General features: G+C 33.0%; 1 protein-coding gene across 1 annotated transcript; it reads right to left on the bottom strand.

Annotated features, from left to right (window-relative positions):
- Positions 1 to 14,037: 14,037 nt before the first annotated feature.
- Positions 14,038 to 15,094, bottom strand: LOC143922246 (uncharacterized). Its single transcript, XM_077445470.1, has 2 exons — positions 15,074 to 15,094; positions 14,038 to 14,991 (listed from the first exon to the last, which is right to left on the bottom strand). The coding sequence occupies exons 1-2, from the start codon at positions 15,092 to 15,094 to the stop codon at positions 14,038 to 14,040; spliced, it is 975 nt and encodes a 324-aa protein (XP_077301596.1).
- Between the last annotated feature and the right edge of the window lie 5,392 nt (positions 15,095 to 20,486).

Genomic DNA, 20,486 nt, shown 5'->3' with positions numbered 1-20,486 from the left:
AGACCGATTCACTGAAGCATAGGCAAGCAACCAGATAAAGGCAATGGTTCATAGTTGCATACGAAGTATACAAAAACGTATTTTGGCTGTTATTAAGGCTAAGGGGATAACACAGAATATTAGTTTATTTTTTTATACTTTTTATTTGTAAATGTTTAAAAAGTGAATATTGTTTGTCTTTTCTTTTTATTTTATTACGTTTTTTTTTTTAGAAAACTGATAAACGTAAGTGTTTCTAATAATGTGAGTAGGGACTGTACATACATATTATGCAGTTTGAATAGTTTGTAGTGAAATATATATAAATATAATATATATGCATACTTAAAAATTTTGCTCCTAATATGTATTGCAAACTATAACGATTTATTCCAAGTTGATATACGATTTGCCTTTTCAATGAAATATACATAAATCAATGTCGACTTGTTCTCCAACTTATATATGGGGACTTGTCAAAATTTATGTTTTAATTTATCCGTATTATTTTTTAAATATATTTTACTGCGTTTTATTCTTTATTTTTGGCTATAGTGACGCATCGTTAACCTGTAGTTACTGGTCAAATTTTAATTCTGAAATGAAATATTTGTACTTTTCATATATTTAATATAAACTTGCTATCTACATATTGAAATATAGCGTTTGGTACAAATTGTATCCAAGAGAACTGTTAAGATCATAACTTTAATTGCACTTTACATTGAATGGTGTACAATACACATGCATATAATTAATTAATGTAAATATACATATATGTAAACATTGATGAATGGTTAGTTCATGTATGTATTTAGAATACCCTCAAAACCCCAGTCGTTTTGTTGTCTATGTGATTTTATTATAATATTACTATCAATAAGAATTAAAAATAAATCGATTTCAAGAATTTATGTACATATACTGTTTTTTACAAGCTTTTTATTATTTTTGTGTATACCCAAATATGTAATGAAATATAAGAAGATAGTATAGTAATCAAAATAAAATTCCAAACAGTTCTATCTAAGTTATGGATGTCTCGTTTTAAATTATTCTACACATGACATCGGTTCAACAAACTAAAACCTCCAGAATTTGTTTTCATACATTGTATTGATGTTGTCATTTGTCCGCGACATTTCATGCATCTCAATTTGATTAACTGTTTTATTTTTTTTTAAATTTTCATACCAAAGTATGTAGTATGACATATCACAAATCAATGAGGTTGCAATTCCAAGAAAGGTAATTGTACTGTGATTTTATCTTCATCAGTGGCTTTCAACCAACGGTCTGCATGATTTTCCCGCTGGTCGGCGAAAGGAAAGCCTTCTATTGAATTCTAAACACTGATGAAGAATAAATTAAACTCTCGGGTGTTGACAACAATGTATGGAACACCTACAGATGTATGTACATCTCTTTTTCTGTGCAGAATTAAGATGATGGCTATTGAAAGGGAGGGTTCTTTCTTCTTCTTAATGCCTTGTCTGCATCCGGATGTTGGCGACCACCTCTTCGATTGTTTGCAGATATCCGCATCGGTCTTCAGCGGCTCGGAATAGCTCTTCGGCACTCATATCGGTCCACATGCGCATGTTTCGAAGCCAAGACAACTTCTTCCTGCCAATCCATTTTCTACCTTCTATTTTTCCCATGGTTATCAAACGGAGATATTCGTATTTTGGACCCCTTATCATGTGTCCGAGGTGCTGTCTTTCTCCGTTTGATGACAGAAAAAAGTTCCCTGCCTCTCCCTATCATACTAAGGACAACTTAATTTGGTCCATGGGATCTTCACAATACGCCTGTAGACCCACATCTCAAAAGCTTCGACGTGGCTGATCATTCTGGTCTTCACGCTTTATTAAACTGAAGGAAGAAGTAAAGCAGTTTCTAAGAACCATTTTATATATAAAACAAAGATCGTTCGTTGTGTGTGTGTGTGTGTAATTCGTTTCTGATTGGCTGTCGTCAAATTCATTTCTGATTGGTTGTCGTTAAATATTTAAATTAATTTAATAAAAAGCAAATGAATGTTATGAAAACCGAATGAAGCCGAATCGAACCACTAGTAATTTATAAGAGAACTAGTGGTTTTACCCAGCTTCGCTCGGTATTTTTAATATAAACCGCTTAAACATGGCCAATCTAATAGTAAACATTTTATGAAATTTATTTGAATAGTTTTATTTTATTTAAATTTATTTGAATATTCATTTGTTTCTTTTATTATACTTAACGTCACGGATTCTACCACCAAAACCTTACATACTTGCATACAAAGTCTCTTTCGAAATTATATTTTAAGAGAATAAAAGGAAATGACACCAGATAAATGTAATAATAATAGAAGGGCCCTTACGAATAATTAATTGTAGTCAATATTACGCGGTACGTCTTTATAAATACGCTACAACGCACGGAATACAATCGGATCAATTTACTTATAAAAATGTATCCCATGTTATTTATTGTGTGTTTTTGAATGCATTGTGCAATTTTTACCGATGCTTGTCCATCTTGCGAGTAATATAAACAAACAGAGAAGTTTTTATCGGACATTGTACGTGGAGGACCAAGCATCAGATACGACTGATGCTAAAATTATTTAGGATTTATTTTGTTTGTTTTGATGATTTATTTTGGCTTACTGATTTCACATAAAAATGATTTATTTTGGCTTACTTAAGGTCCGTATTTTGGCTTACTTTAGATGGGTATATCGGGAATGGTAATTGAGTGGCACGAATATTCATTCGATAGTCTTATTATTGCTGATGTGTATTATATCATCGCCATTCATAGACATGGCGATCTGTCTGGTAGTCAGGCAATTTATCATAGCGATCATTGCGATTATTTATTGCAGTGACAAACAATAAGGTATTACATAGGTATTACATTGATTAATATATTCATAAACAATGGGGTTGATTGATCTGTTCAATCGTTTTACACCTGCAAACCAGTGAAAATAGAAATATTTTGCTGACAGCTGAAATTAAAACCATTATTGATGTATTGATATTTTATGTAATTCCGGTTGACATTGGCAATTTATCTATCTATATATGGATGTATACATATATACAAATGAATTTCTGTGTGTGTGTGTGTGTGTGTGTGTGTCTCGAATAGGCTCCTAAACCACTGAACCGATTACGATGGAACTTTCAGGATTTGTTGTAGCATATCCGGGAATATTACTGTGAAAAAAAAACGGGAATGAGTGTCATTGCAAGGCAATAATTTCAAATGTAGTGGCTGCCTGCGTTTTTCCGACAAATGGGAACGAGAACGGGAACGGGAACTGTCTCGTATATACTCCTAAACCACTGAACCGATTACGATGGAACTTTCAGGATTTGTTGTAGCATATCCGGGAAGATTACTGTGAAAAAAAAACGGGAATGAGTGTCATTGCGAGGCAATAATTTCAAATGTGGTGGCTGCCTGCGTTTTCCGACAAATGGGAACGAGAACGGGAACGGGAACTGTCTCGTATAGACTCCTAAACCACTCAACCGATTACGATGGAACTTTCAGGATTTGTTGTATGCATGTCCGGGAAGATTACTGTGAAAAAAAAACGGGAATGAGTGTCATTGCAAGGCAATAATTTAAAATGTGGTGGCTGCCTGCGTTTTTCCGACAAATGGGAACGAGAACGGGAACGGAAACTGTCTCGTATAGACTCCTAAACCACTCAACCGATTACGATGGAACTTTCAGGATTTGTTGTAGCATATCCGGGAATATTACTGTGAAATAAAAACGGGAATGAGTGTCATTGCAAGGCAATAATTTCAAATGTGGTGGCTGCCTGCGTTTTCCGACAAATGGGAACGAGAACGGGAACGGGAACTGTCTCGTATATACTCCTAAACCACTCAACCGATTACGATGGATTTGTTGTATGCATGTCCGGGAAGCTTACTGTGGAAAAAAAACTGGAAAAAACCTCTTAATAATAATAATTACGATTTTACCGACGCGAGAGTTTGAAGCGCCATTGTGTAGTCAAGGAAATGTGTTCGTTGGTGACCACGTTACCAGTTAGTTTATGACGACACGGCTTTGAAGAGACGTTAGTTGAGCTCCAACCAGCATTTGAAACGGGAACGGGAATTGCATGCCTTATTCTGGCATTGCAACGCATGTCGGGTTCAGCTTGTTGTATATATTATATAATAATTCTGTCGGCCGATCAAATGGGATTTTTACCGAGTGCACAAATGTGAGCACGCAGGCCACTACTTATATCTACATAAATAAAGTTATTATATATGAATATTCGTGTCGTTGGCAGCTGTCTGTCTGCATTTGAATTACGTGTGCGTTCGTTGCATATTATGATTACATATTTTTCGGCAGAACAATAAGGTGAAATCGGTTTGCGGCGCGCATGTTCACTTTCGTTTCGAAGTGCAGATTCACCCATTGCAGTTATGTCATCGCACCACAATGATTCGCCAGGCCGGAAGGCTTCTCAGGAAGTGAACTTCCGTGAGAGCAGCTCGTCCATCGAGTTTCTCCAGAGGTCACCGGTCTCGCCATTCCTGACGACCGACTGGCTCAACCGACTTTGGTTTAAGTTACTGTGCCGTAACTCGGTTACAGGTACAAACCGGGTGAACTCTTTTTCCGGCAATGGTAATCGCCGTCACGATATATTAATTGCAGTCACTAGACGAAACCGCGGAACTCAAAATCAGAATTGATACTTATGGATCGAGGTCGGAAGTTTCATCAAAACATTTGGACCACGAATAAGTGACTAAATCTATTTTATTTTTATTTTATTTTATTAATTGAAAAATCAACAGACAGGATGTACAGAGATAGGTATAAAAAAACAAAAAGTAAATAAATAATATATGTAACATCCGAGTCCAATAATAGATTTTTACAAAAATGAAAAAGATAAATATAAGGAAAACAAATTAAAAAGTAAAGAATAAAGGCATGACAAAATATGTAGTACATTGCATAATTAAACTATAGTATTAAAATATTTGGAAAAGGTTATAAGATAGAATATAAGAAGAAATTGAAATTTACAAATATAAAACAAATGAAAAAGGTAAATACAAAATAAACAAATGAAAAGGAAAATAATGAAAGCTATAATATGATTAAATAGCACATTACATAACTAAACTAAAGTATAAAAATAATGGAAATATTGGAAAAATAGAATAGGAGAAAAAATGAATCAATCGGTCAAGATTCTCTTGATGTTAGACCTGAATTGATGTAGGGAAATACCAAACAGATCAACCTCATTCAGCTCTCCGTTAAACATACGATAAACGCGCTGCAGATAAAAATATTTTTGGGAATTAGTATTGAAAGGATCAAGTGAAAAGAGTGCAACGCGTCTAGAGTATCGAACTGGGATTCTGAAATTAACCTTATTCAGTAAATCAGAACAATCAAGGAAACCATTTATGAGCTTAAAGAAGAATATAGCATCAGTATGTCGTCGCCTGACAGAAAGATTGTTAAAAGAAAGGATTTTTAAAATGTCGGAAACATTAGAATGGGTATAGGTAGGAAAAAGGTAGCGTAAGGATTTAATAAATTTAAGTTGAACTTTCTCAATACAATTAATATGGGATAAATAAAAAGGTGACCAGATAATTGAGGCAAATTCAAGGTGGGACCTTACAAAGGAAAAATAAAGTAATTTTAGTACATAAGGATCATTAAAGGGTTTTGTTGAGCGGAGTAGGAATCCAAATCTATGTAGAGATTTGTTCCACAAATCTATGTAGTGATTTGTGGAACAGCCCGCTCGTAGGGTCTCTACCTACCATTTTTTATTATTTATTTAATTAAAGTTTGGACCATTGTAGCATTACAGGAATTCAATAAACAAAATAATAACCAAATAAATTAGACATAACAAAAACAAAACATATATATACACAAACAACTAATAATAATAATTACAAATTATAAAAAAAACAACAAAGAAGGGAATGCCTTATAAAAGAAAAGAGAGAAAGAAAAAAAAATATAAACATATGTATATATGTTACACCGAATCCGTGAAATTGTCTATTACACGCATTCGGCAAGAGAATTGCCGAATGCGTGAAAAATGCAAGCATGTTGCCCAGTTCACGGATTTGGCAAATTTTTTGGCGAATGCGTGTATTCGGCAAGAATTTGTCTGCTCAAAGCATGGAGTCGGCAAATAGACAGCAGCGCTCCGGTGTTGTTTTTTTAGATCTGGACAGCGTGGACAAGTGTCAAAGTGACAGCTGAATGAGGATGTTTAATTTAGTTTAATTTACATATTATTATGTATAATATGACTACATACATATGTTTCGATCATCTCATATGACTTATACATAAATTAATGCCATTTTTATACATTTTGATCAATATTTTAACAGTGAAACGTATGTATGTAGTCATATTATACATAATAATATGTAAATTAAACTAAATTAAACATCCTTATTCAGCTGTCACTTTGACACTTGGTTATAATATAACACGCTGTCCAGTTCACGCATTCGGCAAAGAATTTACGGAATCCGTGAACTGGGCAACGAGCTTGCATTTTTCACGCATTCGGCAATTCTCTTGCCGAATGCTTGTAATAGACAATTTCATGGATTCGGTGTAACATATACACAGACAATAATACATTTATACATAATCATAAAAAAACAATAGCAATTGTTTAATCTATTTAATTTATTTAATGTTTTTTTTTGACCATTGTGGCATTACAGGGAGAACCTAATGCGCCACAATGGCCTACATAATAAAATAAGAGAGGGAGAAAACAAAAGATAAAATAAAAAATTAAAAGATACAACAAAAAGCAAAAAATTAAGATACAAAAAATAAATTACAGCAAACAACACAGGCATAAAAAACTTTATAGTAATTAAAATTTAAAATAATAAAAAATGCAAATACAGGAATGTCTTGCACCTGCAGCCTGTTCCAATAATTAAGAACAAGCTACAGATACAAAACATCCCTGTGAGGCCCAAATGGAAGAGAGTAGATCAAGATTCCACTCATACATCACATTCAAATTAAGAAAGTAATGATGAGCGTAGGTTACCAGATAAATATGTTAAAATAATATCCGACAATCTACGCTCACCAAGGTGGAAAATATCGCATTCAGGGATGGCAGCAACGATTTCATTGAGAAGTCGAATAGCTTTTGGTACAGGAGCCATTCGAAAAAAAAAATAATAATTATAATAGCAGATACGTAAAAATATCAAATATAAAATATAACATAAGGAATGCCTTGCACCTACAGCCAGTTCCAATAAATAAGACCCAACTGCAAATACAAAACATCCCTGTGAGGCCCAAATGGTAGAGAGTTAATCAAAATTCCACTCATAAATAACAATCAATCATGAAAATAATGCTGAACGCAGACTACCAGATAAATGGGTTAGAGTAATATCCGACAATTGACGCTCACTAAGGTGGAAAATATCACATTCAGTCTCGGCAGCAACGATTTCATTACGAAGTCGAATAGCTCTTGGAATAGGAGCCATTCGAAAAAGCACTGTGCGGGCAGGAGGTACAGCCATCAAATGATGATGTCTACCACGCACATAGTTAATAGGGACATATAATTTTTGACGTAGCTAGACATTCTACGACAGACCTTATAAGATACGAAGAGAAATATAATTAAAAAAAAATACAATAAGAATAAACCAAAAAAAAAAGAAGAGTATATTATCAAATTTAATACTTAAGAGGGCTGGACAGCAGCGCCTTGTCCATACAAACGTACTATACTTCTCCCTTCCTCAATTATGGCACTAGAGAAATTATTTTTTAATATGCTATGGATATCCACCATTTGGGGTGCATCTATCGTTTTATTTTTTTGATTAATTATTTTTTATAGGAGCTAGGAGCCGCCAAACATCTATAAAATCGCCTCTTTTTTAAACCCACAAAACGAGTCCAGCGTGCTTATTTAACGGTCGATTTAAAAAAAAATACGCCAATAGATGCATAGAAAGTATCTTTCTCATACCAATGATGAATTTTTTTTAAAAATTGGTCCAGTTTTAGAGGAGAAAATAGGAGAATACGAAACCTCGATTTTGTCAATTTAAAATACGTTTTATCTGGTCGAAGCGCAACTGTCGCATTCACTCAATATATACATATGTATATTCACTCAATATATGTATATATCGAAGAAAGGAACGGCAACAAAATTAAGGTTTCGGGTGTACAGCCCTCTTAATGATAAGGTTACTAATTCATTTGATAGAATATTCTAAATTTTAACTACTCTATTTGAATTGTTTGTTTTTTTTTCGCTATTTTAAAATTTCGCTAACATTTCCAATTAGAATTATTTTGAAATCTAATAGAAAGCAGGTATAAAAATTATAGCTAATCCAAACAAACCCTAGATAACTACCGCCGAGAATTTCGAGTCTTGTAAAGGTCTGTTTAGACTCTCTAATATATCTTGCAACAATATAAACTAAACAAAAGAAGTCTATTAATGAATGTATTTTTCCAAAACTAGTTCCATCTTCTTCATTGTTGTTAAAATGTAATGCTCACAATCTAAATGCCAAGCCACATTCTAAAATACTCGGCAGTTAGGGATTTCCATCGGAAAATTCTGCTATGGTTAAAAATTCAGAAATTTCGGTGTGAACCAGTCTTTATAAACGTTGACAAATTAATGACATGGATTACACGACTCATGTTCAATGCATGTTTTTTCAATGCTACCTGAAAATACTTTTGTTTACTGTGTACATGCTCAAAATACTATCGGCGTTTTTCAGGCCCATTGACTTGTTGGCAAAACGCCGATCGGCGTTGGTCAGCATTCAAAGGGTTAAACGTTAGAAGACTAATCATTGGGACAATTGTGGACTCGGTCAGAGTGCACTCGTATCGTCATCAACTCAACTCGGTATAAATAAGTTTTTACAATGCTAATAAAATATTCTTGACTCACATCAGTAGATTACTATGTATAAAGGAGAACATATAATATATCGGTTTGTCATTTATTTTTGTTTCATATTTGAATTTCCACCAACTTTGTGATATAATTCGTATTTGATATTAAGCTTGATCCCAGATGAAAACATAAACGGGTAAATTTGAAAATGAAACGAACCCATAAACCGCCGCAGTGACGCTGTAGTGGAACTATACAAAGTTGTCCAAATTCGAACCAGAACTGATATCGAAAAGTAAAAAAAAAAAAATATTTGAATATACATATGTACATAATACGATAATAAATATCGCAATCGAACACTAGCCGGCTATACTAAATATTGGGTTACTATTTTATATAATATTTCCGAAATTGTATGTTTGAAAGGTGATAAATAATCGGAAAAAAGAGCATTATATTTAACCCACTAACGCCCGCACGTGTATGTGCGTGGGCGACATATTATATTATATTAGATGTTGCAAATGGAATGCGTTGTATGCTAATGTGCCACAGTTTATGTAAATAATCATAAAAGCTATTTATTAATTGAGCAACAAACATCTATATATGTACGTATGTACATATGTAGTTCACAATATACAATAATAAAGTAAAAATAAAATAAATAAAAACAAACGATTAGTCAATGTTATTTATATTGTATTAGTTTTAATATTTATGCCTAATATTTATTCCGCGTTTAATTTATGATTAATACTAAATTTCTCGATATTTATATGCATTTTATTGCCTGGTTAAATATTCAAAATCTACAGTGAATTTATTAATTATTAATGTCGCTTGAATGTGAAATAAAATTAGCATAAAATGACATGATAGCATTATATGTATATGTATGTTACAGTAGAAGTGTGTTTTCGGTTGTAATATATTCCAACTGGCGTTCTAGGTCATTCATATTCGAATACAATTCAACTAGTAAATTATAACTAGAGTACGGATCCAAAGCACGCCGCTCATTGTTCAATTGTTGTAAATGCTTCGTAAGAAAGGTTCGGCAAACCTTTAACAATGCATTTACAACATTTGGACAATGAACGGCGCGCTCTGGGTCCGGGTTTTAATTATAACTTTTCAAGCGCACACACACTTTCAACAATGTGCCCCAGTTGTAATATAATATTTTTTCCGTAACTGTAATATGTATAACAAATATCCCAGTTGTCAGTTTTGATAACTCTGATGTTTTTACAAATGCTTTAGAATCCAATAATGCGTTCATATTTGCTATGTATTACGAAATATGGTAATGAGTATCGTATTACGATTACTCTAAGAATGTGTTAAAAAAACAATGTGACTTTCCAAATCAATTTACTAGTCAAGTTACGTTTTCACGAAAACCTAACTTCTCCATCGAACCTGGTACCAACTTAAAGTTGTACTGTATTTTCAGATGTAATATATTTTGACCAGTTAGAATGTAAATCGCTGTGTGAGTTGACTTACGTGGAGTAGACGAAATACATTCCAACTAGTCAAAATATATTACAACTGAAAATAAACGTCAACTATAACGGTAGTTGATACCAGGTTAGATGGGATATATTACAGCTAGTCAAAATATATTACAACTGGAAGATACACTCCAGCTGTAACTTATATAAATATTTAGCATTATATAGGTTCTGTTTTTATATATTTTTATACGATATATTTACATACATACATATATAAAAATAGAACCTAAACTAATCGACTGATGTATAATACATATACATAAGTTACAGTCCAAGTGTAAATTTTGTTTATTCATGAACTTACTAGTTTGTTCATACACGACCCAATCTGGATAGTTAAATTATAAACAAAAGAATATACGAACCAGTTAGTTTATGCATAAAGTATTGTACGGTTGGGTTGGGATAGTTTAAAAAATATCGGAAACGAGAATTATAGCAACGTTATAATGTGGTTTCCATAAGATTTCTCTTTAAATTCTTGGCATCTCAAAACTTGGCTTTTACCCATAAAAGTTTCATGCAACACCTGGTGAGTTTATGTGCTTTTGACTGTCAACACTTTTGATAGTATATGTATATGTCACAGTGAAATTATATTTCAAGTGAAAATATATTTTCACTGACGTTTCAGTGAAATCAAAAGCAGTTACATTTTCAGGGTTGATTTTATTCCTTTAAGATTACATTGTTAGGTTTGGTATTATTCAAGAGTTAGGATAGGTTAGGTTAAGTAAGGGTTGGCCCTATTCATTTAAGATTGGCTTGTTGGGGTTAAATTTGTGGAGTTAAACGTTGTAAATTCATTGTTTGATACATTTTCACTGTTGAATTGGTGAAAATATATTTTCACTTGAAATATGCTTTCACTGTAACATATAAATGTATGAAAAATCTAGTATGTTCATGAACGAACCTTGTACTGTAGCATATACATATAAAGCTTAACATAATATATATATTACAAAATAAAACCTAATATGCTTTACATATGTACATATACATATAATAAGTGAAAGTAAGAAGAGGTATGTAACAAATATAACCTATCCAAAATCGTATCTTTTCATAGAGGTAAGCAATAAACGTTAGTTTTCGATCCAAAATAAAGATTTGGATAATTTTACAGGACTGAATTGAAAATAAATCATTAGATCATTCAAGATATTTCAATTTAGAATACACAATTGATTTGGAAATTCAACTAATCACACCATCCGATTTAATGGACCGATTTGGTAAATCCAGAGTAATATAATCCAAATATTATAATACGCCAATTTAGTATCGAATTTCACAACTGGCATGTTATTCTAAATATGTGTGATTCCCGCATAAATTATTGTAACCAATCTTATTTTCTAATAAAATATACTTTTAATTTTAATATTTCATCAATGAGTATTATCAAATAGACATTCAATTCTAACATAATACATTAATAAATTAAGTGATTTTGTAAATTCAGCTATACTAGTCTTTTGATAGTATTATGTAATTATGTATGTATGTACATATATCAGATATTTTTTCTTCATGATTGAGACTTGAGACTTTTAATTCTTTTTTTTATCAACACTTAAAAAACTTGAATCAATTTTAGGCATTTTGTGTGAAATATGTATCTCATACGTCCTGGCACAATAAATCATTACGCAAAAGCAATCATTATTATTAATTGTGCGGATTTATTGTTTTGCTTGACTCTGATTGTAACGAATACAATGCTGTCTGTGAAAAATGTTCATTACAATAATTGCTATTACTGAAAGTTTGTACATAAAATTGGGGAAGAATAAAAAAAAGCCAAATTAAACTTTCGGGCGTGCGAATTCAGACAAGGACGTTATTTATTTTTGGACGTTGTATTTTTGTGTAATTTTATTCCAAAGTGATTGTCAACCGTGTGATCGAAATGTTCCGTATACGAATTATGTAGATATATTACATCAGATGTTCGAACAATAAGACCAAAGTGATGCAGATTTTTTAAAATTGTGTCATTCTAGTTTGCCTCGTTACAATGTTTGTAATATAATATCTGTATTTATGATGAAATCGATTAAATTATGTAGACTATCATTAGAAAACTCTCCTTCGTGACGACGTCATAATTAATTCGCATTCACCTTGTTGATTCTTCTGTAGAATCAATCGTGGCAGTTCGAACTATGAACTTAGAACATAAATCAACAGGTTTTATAAAGCATTTCTAAGCTTTCCAATTTTTTTTTTGTGTTTAAATTGATTTTCGAACACGACTCATAAGTCGCTAAATGTAAATTAAATAAGTTTCATAAGGAATATATTTATATTATTTATTTACAAAAAAACAACAATCAAAACTTAACATGGAGCATGGATTTAACCACGAGTACAATACGTAATTACACAGTATTTACACATTTGTACAATCTGTTCTCGAAATTTTCTTCCTTTTGTGCTTTATCTGTCAGTTGCTTTCTTATCGAACTGCATGGAATGGTTTTGATATTTTTTCTGTAATAAAAAATACAAAAAATCAACTATATTGTACATATAAGAGGTGATATGTATGTATATACACATATATCGCGCTTAAAAAAAAATAAAAAAAAAACGCTTTTTATACATATATCATACATAATCATACATTGAATTTCTAAGATTAATAATTCAAACTTTTTATTTATTTTAAATGCAGAAATTAGCATATTGATTTTAGTTCTAAGACAATTTTTTTTGTTATATTAAATATGGAATATTTTCTTAAGTTTTTAATTTAAATAAATTATCAAACTAATTAAATTTAGTTCTGTTCAAATGTATATATGTATGTATGTATGGGACAGTATGCATTTGAATCTGTAATTTACCTATAAAATGTGAGATATGCGTATGAGGTCCTTATAATGATATCATAAAGCTTTTTGCGAATCGTGAGAATGATAAATGAAGAAAAATACAATTAACTTATATAAAATATTTATTTAAAAAAAATAATAAGACACAAAATAACAAATTAAAAAAAAGATAACAAAAACTGTGAAATACTGGGCGACTTGGACTGTTAGCGAAAATTGTACAACAAAGTATCACAATTATAAAACATGTGTTAAAAGGATATATAAAAGTAAAAAAATATACATAATTATAATAATAATAATATTTGTATGTACATATGTATATAATATAATTCGCAGCAGTGTGTGCAATTTCGCCAAATAAGTCGTTCGCTCGCATAAATGCACATTACATAGAAGTAAGAGTTGCATACCAGAAGAAAAGTTCGCACACATCTTGGGTGCACTGTGGGAAGTGCGATTTGCATATGTTTAGTATGGGGTAGATCTCAAAGCCCAAACCGAATGCACTAGATATTTTTTGCATTTTCAATAGTCCCATTCACTGACACTATATTTATAACGCGAAAGGTCCAAAATGACAATTTTCGATATTAATCCAATTAAATAATCGAAAAGTGTTTTGAAAAAGAAATCCGAATCAATTTGTTTATACTATTATAACATATCAAAAATCGTCATTTTCGACCCATCTTCTAAATGTGTACTATAAAATAATATGGAAAAACCCTGTAGAACCCACCTAATCCCATCCGTGGTGGTGCTCGTGAACTTCTACCCACACTTTCTCCCAGATGGGCTTCCACACTTTCTTCCAAAGTGGCACTTGAATTTCCTTCCAGATCGGCACGGATGACTGTTGCCATTCCTCCTTCCACGCCTGCTCTTTTTTGGTCACCCAAGCTTGCTTTTTCTCCGTTCGCCAGATCTGAACCTTCTCTTCTATCCATTCTTGTTTCTTTTCAGTGACCCACACCTGTTTGTGTTCCGTTCGCCACACTTGTTTCCATTCTTCCTTCCATTTCAGTTTCTTGTCGACGGACCATTCTTGTTTTTTGACGGTTTTCCAAACTTTCTTCCAATGGGGCTTCCACACCATCTTTTTCCTCCAAAGGTCGTGGCTTGTGTATTCCCATCCATGTGGGTCTTTTCCCAAGAACTTTTCACCGGGCACGCCTTCTTTCACCCATTCAGGGACCCACACTTGCTTGTAATCGGGAACTTGCACCTCTTTCCAAATAGGCACTTGCACTTCTTCCCAAACTGGTTTCCACACTTTTTTCCAATCGGGGACTTGGACCTCTTTCGTGTGTGGTACTTGAATTTCTTTCCAGATAGGCTTCTTGACTACTTTCCACGCTGGAACTTGAATTTCCTTCCAAATTGGAATTTGGACCTCTTTCCAGATAGGCACTTGGATTTTTTTCCAAATTTGTTTCCAGGCGAGCTTCTTTTCAGATTTCCATATCTGCTTCCATTCCTCTTTCCAAACTAGCTTCTTCTTCCAGACACCTTTTGGTTTGTGCCATCCCGGAGATCGTTTTTCTCTGATTGTATCCTGGGCAGGTTGTTCTATCGGCACCAGTTCTAGAACAGTGGTCTTGATTGGTTCCTGATGAATTGCTGGAGAAACTTCATCCTTGGACGTCGCCAAGGGTCCAGCTAAGGTGGTTGCGATGGCGCACAGCACCCCCAACTGAAAACACACAAAAAATAAATCGTAATTTATTTGATCAAATTTGGCATGGGGTGATATTTTCACCGTCGTCTTCACATACCAAGAGTGTCAGCCTTTTCATTTTCGCTCCTTTGGCTACCAAGGGAGCGAACGACTGTTAATGCTAAGACCGTACGAGTCTCACTAATCCCAAAAAGTGCGTGTCCAGATTATATACCTGAGCTGAAGGTGAAGAGGTCCCCACTAGCGCAGACTGAGATTTCACTTTCACTGAACGCGCGTCGCTGCAAATTTCTCACATAGCTTGAATTCTCTGCAAGCTTTTTTCCTGCTTCAATTTGGTCTTCTTATATGTACACACCCTCACTTCCTTTACACTGCCTTATAAAATTCGTCACGATTCCTTGTTATTTCAAGCCAAATATATGTAAGCGAAACTATTGTTGGGGTCGTCTAGTATTATGCACATATGTTTATAATTTTATTCAATACGAATAAGGTGGGGCACATTCATCTATGTACATATGATACATGCACAGAGCTTTCAATAGAATTTCGTTCGTACAATTTCAGACACAGATTCATCTTAAATCAAAAATGCTTCATGAGAAGTATGCCACTTCAGTGTAATACGTTTTATTATTAATCTGAATTGAGCTTGTGAGTAAATTAATATACATATTTCGTTTAATCGGATAGACATATGTACACTTCATACAAGATAATCATGCTAAATTTTAATATTGATTATTAAATAAATGATACTTAAATAATAAAAGTAAAATGCGTTGACATATGTAAGTATGTATGTATGTATATATGTCAATATGTACATGTAAGAAAATATACTATTATATACATATAGGTATATAAAATGTCTGTGCAGATTTATTTTTGTCCATTTAAAAAAATAATATTCATATGTTTTAGTTTTTTTATTTGAAAAATTTATGCATTGCTTGTTTGGTTATTATATGTACATATGTACTTCTAAATGACGAAATGTTGAAATTTTTAGAAATATAATGCAGAAAGATGCAGTGTGAACTGTAAAGTTCACAAATTTCCAAACATTGTTTTATAAAATTGACATTGATGTCAATCGTATTTTCCCAATTTCATTCAAGGTTTTCGGTATTCACAGTTTACATGAAATCGTTTGACTCATCTCTAAAAATAGTCCAAAGGTAAAGAGATCCTTCAAAATCCATTAAATTCTTAGAGAATCCAAGGATTATTATTTAAATTGTTATTTTTTCATGTTTGGCTGACATTAATTAATTTAAGTGCTGATATTAATTACAATACATATACACAGAAGCATTCGGTTATTTAGTGAAAAAAAAAGTAATATGACAATCTTCCGAGATTTTTACCAGTTCTAAAATACTTACATATATTTTAATATTACTTCTAAGTAATTATACAATATACTATGTCACTTTCATTTCAATACAAACTAGCCTTTGTAATACTATTTTCTTCAAAAACGTTACTTTCAGATTCAATTCCACAAAACCCTCAATATGAATTTATCATATAAGCCGTTATATGTATTTGTACTATTTTCGGTTCCTATAACGGAAGTACTATTTTCAGTTCCTAAAACGCTATTTCTGTTTAACTCAATTCACAAATTGTTATCACTTATTTTAATTCGATATATCCAGAATCTTGAAAGGGCAGAATAAATGTATTACAGGCATATTTTTAAATACTGTTAAACGTAAAATATTATATTTAATGTTTGCAAGAAATGAAGAAAAGTGGTCTTTTGCCACTTTCAATTATAACGGTTCATATACATATGTATGTATGTACATGTTCTACATAAATACACATGGACGTATCTTGAAAAATTAAAAATATAGAATTATTGTTATATTTCTGTTATATTTCTATAAGTTATATTTCTGACTAAACGAAATCTTAATTTAATTTGTTTGGACTAATATTCTAAAAAAGAGCATTCAAACATCTTCACATATTTGCAAAAAAATTCTAAGCTGATACAATCAAAATTGGGATAGTCTATTAGGGAAAAACTTAGTGCTACTTTTACGACCACCCATAGAGGGCGTGTGTATATGGCATACTGGGAACGTGTCAATTTACGTTTTACGCTCTAAGGGCCGGGCCGCACCGTGCGACTTGAGAGCGACTTGGTTGAGGGCGACCAGACCAATACATGCAGGTAGATGGGACATGCCACACTCGTCAACTTGTTTGTCGCACACATTTCCATACATTTTTTCGTGTCGTGCAACTAGTCGGCCGACAAAGTTGCACGGTGCGGCCCGGCCCTAATAATAAGCACTATCCATTTTGACATTATTGTTTTTTAACTTCTTGATTATAGAGTAGTCCCCGAAAAAATCACTTTCAGGGACTACAGGTTTATATTAAAAATTCTGAGCGAAGCCGGGTAAAACAACTAGTATATACATATACACACACACACATTTATATATATATATATATATATATATATATATATATATATATATATATATATATATATATATATATATATATATGTATATATATATATATATATATATATATATTTATATATATATATTCATCATCAACATCCATTCACCTTCCACTAGTCTCTGTTTTGCTCAACTCTAATCCATCTCACCCCACACATTTTCCTAATTTCGTCTATCTATCTTCCCTGTAGTCTTCCTTTTACCCTTTTGCATTCTTTGGGGTACCATTGTAGTACTTCTTTTGTCCAACTTTCGTCCATTCTTCTAGCCACGTGGCTCACCCATTGCCATTTCAATCTCTTCACTCTATCCACTATATCCACTACACTTGTCATACTTCTCATCCACCTTGTCATACATATGCCAAGCATACAACATTGCATACTTTTTTGAGTGCATTGGACTTTGTGTAGCAACTTGGCATTCAATGTCTAAGTTTCACATGCATACGTCATCACTGGCAAATTGCACATTGATCGAAGATCTTTTTCTTCAGGAAAAGTGACATTTAAAAACCGCATTCACCTGTCCAAATGCACTCCATCGGTAATTTCATACGTCTCTTATTTCTTCTTCTTATATGTTCGCGGGTTGAGCGAGCTCGGTGCGGACGTGTGTTTGTGTGTTGTTCCCGATAAGTATGTAGAATTTTGTGTTAAATTGGAGCTAAAGAGGAGGTGCTGGGATGAGTATGTAGCTCTTCTGGCGCCTCGCAAGTTAGTACATATTCAGAATCATTACCTATGCTTGATTTCATATTTTTTAAATGGAATTTAAATTTATAATATTTTCATATTTACATAATTACCCACATAATTTCGATCACATTTCTTTTGATAATAATTTACTATTAACGTCGATTGATTTATTAATGATAGTATTGATAATATTTAACGTTGAATTATTTCATATTTAATATTGAGTGAATGGTTTGATATTTAATGTTGAATTATTTCATAATTGATTATTTAATGTTGAGTGTTGAATTATTTCATAATTGATTATTTAATATTGAGTGTTGAATTGTTTAATATTTAGTTTTGATAATTTAATATTTGATATTGGATACTTGTACTCAACGTTAACGTTATTGTTTGGTACTAATTTCATAAATATTATGATTGTGAATAAACTGTCTATATATGTAAATATATCATAAATGGAAACACACGTCCGTCCGCACGGAGTAATTAATAAGCTCAGAGCAGAGCTCCATGCAACCGCTCAGGTCCCCAAGTTGCAAATAGGGGAACGACTCTTGCAGTCAACTGCCATGGCGACATGGTGGTCCTGGACAAGGAGCGCTGAGATAAGAGTGGTGATGAGTGAATCCGTGGTAAGTTTCACTCTATAAAATGTCACACAACACTATGACGGTCTCAGGTCAGCGGCGAGTAAGTGCCGCCGCTTAACAAAAGCACAACCCGGTTTTCGAAGGTACCGTATCATCTTTGACAGAGAAGGAAACTCTATAATAAATCCCTGGTAGTGGGCAGCAGCTCTGCCAGTATAAGATGTCAAAACATTTACTGCGCTGTAGAAGGAAGTGGGAATCCACTGCAGTATTCTCCCAAGATAACTATGATGTACAAAAATAAAAGTGTGAAGAAGTCTGACTCTCCGGCTGACACCCGGCGCCTTCGAGGTTCCAGGTCTCACGGTGTGAAATTGGCTACTGGCCACATGCATGTGACTCACCAGGCATCATGTGGAAAATATGCGACTGGAGAAACTTTACGGAACAAATCCAAAATAGGTACTTGGAACGTTAGAGGACTCCTGAATCCTGGGAAAACACTGGTTGTTGAGAAAGAGATGTACAGTCATGGGCTAGATATACTCGGAATCTCGGAAACGCACTGGAAGAACAACGGCCATTATAAAACTTCAAATGGAAATACGATATATTTTTCTGGTAACCAAGATTCGTCACATAGCGGTGTCGCGGTGATCTTAGCATCTAAATTAACCAGTGCACTAATTGGCTACAACCCCATAAGTGACAGACTTATACACTTAAAACTCAACACGCATCCGTATAAACTAAACATCCTTCAAATATATGCTCCTACTGCAGATGCCGAAGATATTAAAATAAATGCGTTCTATGCTTCACTACTCGATACATTGTCAAATATCTCAAACAAAGAAATGACCATCATTCTTGGTGATTTTAATGCCAAAGTCGGTAATAATAGCAACATTGATAACATAGTAGGTAAATATGGATTGGGTATTCAAAATGAGAGAGGAGAGAAACTTATAAGTTTCTGCATTGAAAATAAAATGTCCATTATGAATACTTGGTTTCAACATCATCCTAGGCGATTGTACACTTGGATATCTCCTGGGGATCGTCACCGCAACCAAATCGATTATGTATTAATAAATTCTAGATGGAAATCATCGATACATAACGTCAAAACATATCCAGGTGCAGATTGCGGATCGGACCATAACTTACTTGTTGCTAAATTTCGACTGAAATTGAAAATGATTAAAAGACATCAAAATAAAGCAATTAAACTCACCAATGATGATGTAATTAATTTTGGCAATGTAATCAGAGAAAAAGATGCAGAATTCCAAATAAATCCTAATGTAGATGTAGAAGAGTCTTGGAAAATTTTTAAAGATCTCATAATTCGGTATGCCAGAAAACATCAAACACCGCAAAATGAACATCGTAAGTCTTTTATCTCTGATTCAACTTGGGTTAAGATAAAAGAACGTAAAAGACTTAAACAAACTGGCATAACATCGACAGAATATCTTGAAAGGTATGCAATATTACATAAAGATATTCAAAGGAGTTGTAGGCGGGATAAAGCTAAATATATAAATGACATATGTGAGGAGATAGAAAAACACGCATTAAAGAATCAGGCAAGGGATATTTTTCACAAAGTAAAAATCGTCACTCAAAAATTTTCACCCAAAACTTGGACAATAGATGATCAATTTGGAAACACGCTTACAGATATTGATGTGATACTCAACCGATGGAAAGAATACTGT

The sequence above is a fragment of the Arctopsyche grandis genome, chromosome 2, assembly GCF_051622035.1.
Source record: "Arctopsyche grandis isolate Sample6627 chromosome 2, ASM5162203v2, whole genome shotgun sequence".
NCBI classification, from domain to species: domain Eukaryota; kingdom Metazoa; phylum Arthropoda; class Insecta; order Trichoptera; family Hydropsychidae; genus Arctopsyche; species Arctopsyche grandis.
The sequence above is the reverse complement of the archived record's forward strand: the minus strand, read 5'-3'. Positions and strand labels throughout refer to the sequence as shown.